This window comes from Henckelia pumila, chromosome 1 (genome assembly GCF_033568475.1).
Source record: "Henckelia pumila isolate YLH828 chromosome 1, ASM3356847v2, whole genome shotgun sequence".
Lineage (NCBI taxonomy): Eukaryota > Viridiplantae > Streptophyta > Magnoliopsida > Lamiales > Gesneriaceae > Henckelia > Henckelia pumila.
Window position 1 is genome coordinate 6161642 of NC_133120.1, and position 7438 is coordinate 6169079.

The window sequence follows — 7438 nt, forward strand, 5'->3', positions numbered from 1 at the left end:
CCTGAACCATTGAGGGTCACACAGAGTAATGGATTTTTAATCCCCGTTGAGGTAGTTAAATTTAAAGAGTTAAATTTAATGAACAAAGAAGTTGGACTTCTTAATTATGAGTAGAGGAGTAAGATTTCCTAAAATGACATAGGGATGGACATTTTTGGGAAACCACTGAATTCGGATTCAGAAAAATTTATCTTGACTTTAAAAGGTGCAGAAATGGTTTCTGTGCACATTGGTGAAATCGGTTTATCAATCGGAGTCACGATGAATTTTATATTAATTTCTGAACATGCGGGCTTTGCTTGTCGGGCTTGAACTTATGACTAATGGGCCCTAAGCTGTTAGCGGCCTACATTATAAATAAGTTATTGCAGTACAGAAATTACACACAACAGGTCACAAATTTTCGAAAAACCCTAGTATTTTTCTCTGAAGTGGCCGCCCCCTTTTTCCCCTCTGCTCGGTAAAATCCAGTCTGAGAATTTTGAATTACAGTCTGGTTTAACGGATCAAATTCGTTAATCTCTTCGTAGAAACTTCTGATAGATTTTCTAGTGCAATCTATCAGAGGGATTAAATATCCGTTCGTGGACCTGATTGAAGAACAGTTCGTCCATCAGTTCCAAGGATATACAACAAGAGCAGAGCAATCTATTGGTGTCCAAAATCTCGATTCGAGATTGAAGGTAAAAATTTATAATCGTTATTTAATTTTTACACACACACAATTTAATCGTAAGGTTGATACCCATTATGGAATCGTTCCATATAAAAATTTTAAACTTCCGCTGCACCGGGTATCAATTCTGATTGATCTGATCGCCGCGTTCTCCAAGACAATTTCCACCAGTGATGAGCTGGAAATTTTGTGACTAGACCACCAGTTTGGAGCGCATGATATTATAGTGTTGACCGCTGGTTTGTTAGTATAGGTTATTTTGGATTTCTTTGGAACACAATTATGTTTTGGTGCTATTATTATCTTATCATACTAGATTTATCTTTTTTAAGTATTTTGTTTTTAAGTATAAATGATAATATCTTTATTAATTTTTGAGTTTGTTATTTTTTGAATTATGTGGATAAGATATCTGCAGGTAAGCAACAGATATGTCATTAGTGGAATGTCAATTTTAGGTGAGCATAACGTAAGCAAATACTGAGAGTCTTGTTTTACTGCACGTCCCAACATTTAGTAAGAAAAGTTGAGCAAATATCACCGAGAAAATATTCTAAGGTTTTCATTTGAGTTATATGGTGATATAAGTCTGCAAATTGAATATTGTGAGTCATTCCTTGGGAAAGGAAGGTGAAGTTCTCGGGAGAGAACAATCCGCCATTTGAAAGGAGTTCAAACAAAGCGGATTCAAAAGATGAGTGGTGCTCTCCAAATGAATTCACCAAAAATGTTCTGTACTGAGGCATCATAGACAAGAGGGAGTCTTGCATATTTTGATTAAGTCCTTATTTTACTGTAACACTGTGAAATTTTAGTGAAATCATTTGAAATCTGGGCGTGGCCTCGTAGATGTAGGTCTTTTGACCGAACTACGTTAAAAATATTGTGTCGTTTTTTATTATCTTTCTTGCTTCATACATTATATATTTTCAATCATATAAATTAAACAACTGCAATTAGTAACACACCATTTCAATTGTCATCAGAGAGGTTCACTTTACCTAGTACTAAGTGAGATCCAAATAATTCATCTGTGTTTTTTTTTAATTGTAGAGATGGATTCTGGAAGAGAAGGAGGTTCTATGAAAAAACCTCCACTCTTGGATGGGATTAATTACCCATTTTGTAAAGCAAGAATGAAAGCCTTCATTAAATCTGTTGATGAAAAATCCTTGAGATCTATTGTGATAGGATGGACTCCTCCAATGGAGAAAGTTGGTGACAAAAAAGAGATCAAACTAAAGAAGAAGAAGACAAGTGGACTGCAGATGAAGAACGACTTGGAATGGCTAATGCAAAAGCTTTAAATTCCATTTTTATTGCTCTTGATATTAATCAATTTAAACTAATATCTACTTGTGAATCTGCTAGGGATTCTTGGAATATTTTGGAGACAGCATATGAAGGGACAACACCTGTAAAAATTTCTAAATTACAAATTCTAACTACCAGGTTCGAAGAGCTGAATATGGGGGAGGATGAGACTCTCAACGATTTCAACACGAGATTGTGTGATATTTCTAATGAAGCATTTTCTCTGGGAGAAAATACTTAGATGCAAAACTCGTTCGAAAGACACTACGTTCGCTTCCAAAAAGATTTGACATGAAATTTGCAACAATCGAGGAAGCCAAAGACATTGACTCCATGCGTTTGAATGAGCTAATGGGATCACTGCTTACATTCGAACTGAAGTTTAAGCAGAAAAGAAAGGACAAAGGGATTGCCTTGAAAGCCGAAACTCAAATTATTGAGGGAAGTGATGTATCTCAAAATGAAAATGATTTGGTTGAGTCACTTTCTTTACTTACCAAAAATTTTACGAAAGTACTGAAAAGAATGAAAAATTAAAGAAAAACCTAGAATTCATCTAAGTCTAACAAGTTTTATAATTCTTGAAATTTCAGAAAAAAACAAGGAGGATGCTGGTAGCACTGAAGAGAAGAAAAAATTCAAATGAATCCAATGCAGGGCATGTAGTGGTTTTGGACATATTCAAGCGGAATGTGAAAATATCATTAAAGAAAAAAATAAATCCATGAACTCTACCTGGAGTGATGATGAATCATAAGAAAGTCAAGGTGAGACTGACAGACACCTGAGCAATTATGTTGCACTAACAACTCATACTAGTTTTTCAGGGAAAGATTTTTTGAGAATTCAATGTCCAGAACATGTTCTACCAGATGTCGAAACAAGCAGTAAAACAAAGGAAGAATTATTTGATTCAGATTCTGAAACTGAATCACAAGATGATGAAGGAAGTGGAAATGAAATAGAAGAAATTGAATTTTTGACTGCTTACTCGAAAATGTATCGTATGTGGAAGGTTGTATGTGAAAAAAAATCAGAACTTTTGAAAAAAACGAAATCACTTGATCGTGAAAAAGAAGAATGGAAGAGGCTGGCTCATGAACATGAACATAATGCTGCAGGGAGTAACTCAAAATTAATAGATACTTTAAATGAACTCAATTGTTTGAAAGAGCACATTAAATTGTTCAATGTAGGAACTACTAATCTTGATGATGTACTATCTTTGCAGAGAAATAGTGGAGATAGAACCGGACTGGAATATCAAGGAAATGTTATCAACATTCATTGAACTAAATTTGTGAAAGAAACAAGGATGGGTCAACTTCATGGATACATAGGTAAGGCTTTCATTCCCATATGTCACAATTGTGTAAAACCTGGTCATATCAGACCAAGATGTTATGAATATATCAGAAACCTTGGACGAGGAAAAACCAGGTTCACTGTATATCAAGCATGAAAAAAACATTCCAGAAACAAAATCGGCCTCCCTCAGAACTCAAGTAAGAAGATTTGGGTTAAAAAATCAAATGTGAACTATCGTGTAGCATACACCTCTATGCAATGTGATTCTAACAATTTCTGATATTTTGATAGTGGCTCATCTAGGCACATGACAGGTGATATCTCAATTCTTACAAACTACAGGGAATGCAAAGAAGGGAATGTTACTTTTGGTGATGGAATGAAAGGAAGAGTATTAGGAAAAGGAACGATTAATGTTCCAGGGTGCCCTAAATTCAAAAATGTGTTGCATGATGAAGGCTCAAAGAAAATCTCATAATTATCAGTCAACTTTGTGACCAAGACCTATATGTTAAGTTCAGTAAAAATGGTTGTGAAGTTCTTAATTCAAATAACACTTGTGTTTTGCAGGGATCCAGATCTGGGGATAATTGTTATATCTTATTCGGCCTAATATCTAAATCTGCTTCTATTGTGTGTCATTAGACTAGTGACAACGATATTGATATTTGGCACCAAAAATTGGGACATATAAACTATGAAAATCTGATCAAAATTGTGAATGCAGGAGCTGTTCGAGGAATTCCAAAACTTGGGAAGAAAATATCTGGAATATGTGGACCGTGTCAGTTCGGAAAACAAACGAGATCTTCACATAATGCTATACAAAACTTCACTATGACCAGAATTCTTGAACTCATTCACATGGATCTAATGGGACCTATGCAGGTAGAAAGTATTGGAGGTAAAAGATATGTTTTTTGTGTGTGCTGATGATTATTCTAGATTTACCTAGGTGGAGTTCATTAAAGAAAAATCTGATACTTTTGATTTCTTCAGAAAGTTGTCTCAAGATAATGAATGACAAACAGTGCATCATTGGTAGAATTAGAAGTGATCATGGAAGGGAATTTGAAAATATTATGTTTGCTAATTTTTGCAATGAGCAACGAATTAGTCATGAATTTTCAGCTCCAAAGACTCCACAGCAAAATGGGATTGTTGAACGTAAGAATATGACACTTCAAGAAATGGCTCGAGTCATGCTAAATTCCAAAAATCTCTCAATGAAACTGTGGGCTGAAGCTGTGAGTACATCATGCTATACAATAAATAGAGTTTACTTGAGGCCAAGTACCACAAAAACTCCATATGAAATTTGGAAAGGTAAGAAGCCAAATCTTAACTACTTTCATGTGTTTGGATGTGTATGCTACATTCTTAATGATCGAGAACATCGAGGTAAGTTTCAAGCTAAAAGTGATCAAGGTGTATTTATTGGATACTCCTTAAATAGTCGTGCTTACCGTATTTACAATCTAAGGACTCGAAACATCATGGAATCGACTAATGCTGTGTTTGATGGCAGGAATGACTTGAGTAAATTCTCCACTGAGGATGAAATAGGAGAGTTCATGATAGATTCACTGGAAAACAATCAAAAAATTTCTGATCATGAAGATGTTTCAGAACCTATCGGGACAAAAGGTGAGACAAAAAACTTGTAGAATACAAACGAACCTGAAGAATCAACCCTAGAGCAGCCAGTCATCTCTGAAAAGGAGCATTCGTCCAGAATAAAAAAGAACCATCCCCCCTCGGCAATAATAGGTAATCTCGAAGAAGGTATACAGACTAGAGATGTTCCTAGACGAAGGTATGATAACATGGTCAGGTATGTTTCCTTTATTTCTCAAATTAAACCGAAAAATGTGAAGGAGCTTTGCTTGATGATAATTGGATAAATGCAATGCATGAAGAATTGGAACAATTTGCTAGAAATGATGTTTGGATCTTAATTCCAAGTCCAAAAGACTTCAATGTTGTTGGAACAAAATGGAGATATAAGAATAAATCTGATGAATTTGGAATAGTTATTAGAAACAAAGCTAGACTTGTTGCTCAAGGTTACTCTCAGATTGAGGGAGTTGACTTTGAAGAAACTTTTGCGCATGTACCTAGACTTGAATCCATTAGATAACTTCTTGCAATTGCAAGCTCACTTCATTTCAAATTGTTGGAGAACGCGTCGATCAGATCAATTTGGATTGATACCCGGTGCAGCGGAAGTTTAAAATTTTTATATGGAACGATTCCATAATGGGTATCAACCTTACGATTAAATTGTGTGTGTAAAAATTAAATAACGATTATAAAATTTTTACCTTTAATCTCGAATCGAGATTTTGGACACCAACAGATTTCTCTGCTCTTGTTGTATATCCCTGGAACTGATGGACGAACTGTTCTTCAATCAGGTCCACGAACGGATATTTAATCCCTCTGATAGATTTCACTAGAAAATCTATCAGAAGTTTCTACGAAGAGATTAACGAATTTGATCCGTTAAACCAGACTGTAATTCAAAATCACAGGCTGGATTTTACCGAGTAGAGAGGGAGGGGGGGCGGCCACTATTGATAGAAAATACTTAGGTTTTCGAAAATTGTGACCTGTTGTGTGTAATTTCTGTACTGCAATAACTTATTTATAATGTAGGCCGCTAACAGCTTAGGGCCCATTAGTCATAAGTTCAAGCCCGACAAGCAAAGCCCGCATGTTCAGAAATTAATATAAAATTCATCATGACTCCGATTGATAAACCGATTTCACCAATGTGCACAGAAACCATTTCTGCACCTTTTAAAGTCAAGATAAATTTTCCTGAATCCGAATTCAGTGATTTCCAAAAATGGCCATCCCTATGTCATTTTAGGAAATCTTACTCCTCTACTCATAATTAAGAAGTCCAACTTCTTTGTTCATTAAATTTAACTCTTTAAATTTAACTATCTCAACGGGGATTAAAAATCCATTACACTGTGTGACCCTCAATGGTTCAGGGATACAGCTAGTTGTGGGCTCACAACTCCTTGTGACTCGGAACAACAATTTCCGACTTGCCCATCGAATCATGGTAAGAGCGTCTAGCAACATCGCCCCATGATTCCCTAGGTATCACTGATAGTGCCTACAAGAACCAATAGATTTTGGTTATCGTACAGTACGGTCCCTTCATCCATATATCCCGATCGAATCAACAACCATTGGTATATCGAGAGTCGCTCGAGATTCGATAACTATGCAATTCATCTTGAAGATCAAATAGTGACATCGCATGTGCTACTAAGAAACCATTTCTTATATCACATCATGTACTCTGGCCAGAGATTCGTCACACTAATATCTCCTCAGATCGCATAGGATATCCACACTCGCAAGTATGTGGTGAATCCTTGACAACAATGCATCGACTCCTATATGTGTTGTAACTGTACCCAATCCCGACACCTGATGACCCCAATAGAGTCGGTAAACGAGTCAAAGCACAGTACTAGCATATAGAGTCTCAATGATGTTTCAAGTAGTAAGGACTAATGGTGTACAACCAAAACCGTGGACTATATCCACTCGATAAGTGATAACTTGGAAAGTCCGGATAGGGTAGTTCGATCATTCATCATATGAATATCCATTTGCATGCTTCGAACATCTCTATGTTCCTTACCAATGAAACGTGGTACTCTGCATCGCAAATGCTAGTCTTAAACTCGAGCGATCCTTATCCTTATTCTCGGACGGCTCAATCGACTAGGAACAGTTTAGAATATACAGTGACTATAAGATGTGTTTCATGATAGACATCTCCATGTTCTACCACATCTTACATACACTATAGTATATTCAAGGTCTTTATCAAAACAACAATAGTATATCACAATATAACAATATGAAGAAAGATAAAGTCATTGCCATTAATAAAAGTGTAAATAATATTAAACAAAAGATTGTTTATACAAAGAGTCATCAAAGCCCTTAGCCACAAGTTGGCTCACCGGGCACCCACTCTTTCAATCTCCCACTTGCCCTATAGCCAACTAGTCATACTACGTAGACCCATTGTTTCGCGATGTTTGTCAAATAATGGTCCTGGCAAGGGCTTAGTAGGTGGATCAGCGATATTGTCTGCAGAGGCCACTC

General features: G+C 36.1%; 1 protein-coding gene across 1 annotated transcript; it reads left to right on the forward strand.

Moving 5' to 3' along the window:
- Nucleotides 1-1731: 1731 nt before the first annotated feature.
- Nucleotides 1732-2231, forward strand: LOC140894395 (uncharacterized). Its single transcript, XM_073302906.1, has 2 exons — nucleotides 1732-1964; nucleotides 2048-2231. Exons 1-2 carry the CDS (start codon nucleotides 1732-1734, stop codon nucleotides 2229-2231), a joined length of 417 nt encoding a protein of 138 aa, XP_073159007.1.
- The last annotated feature ends 5207 nt before the right edge of the window (nucleotides 2232-7438 follow it).

Coding starts and splice junctions, on each gene's coding strand:
- LOC140894395 (XM_073302906.1), top strand. CDS start 1,732: ATGGATTCTGGAAGAGAAGGAGGTTCTATGAAAAAACCTCCACTCTTG. Junction 1,965..2,047: donor ATGAAGAACGACTTGGAATG/GCTAATGCAAAA, acceptor TGAATCTGCTAG/GGATTCTTGGAATATTTTGG.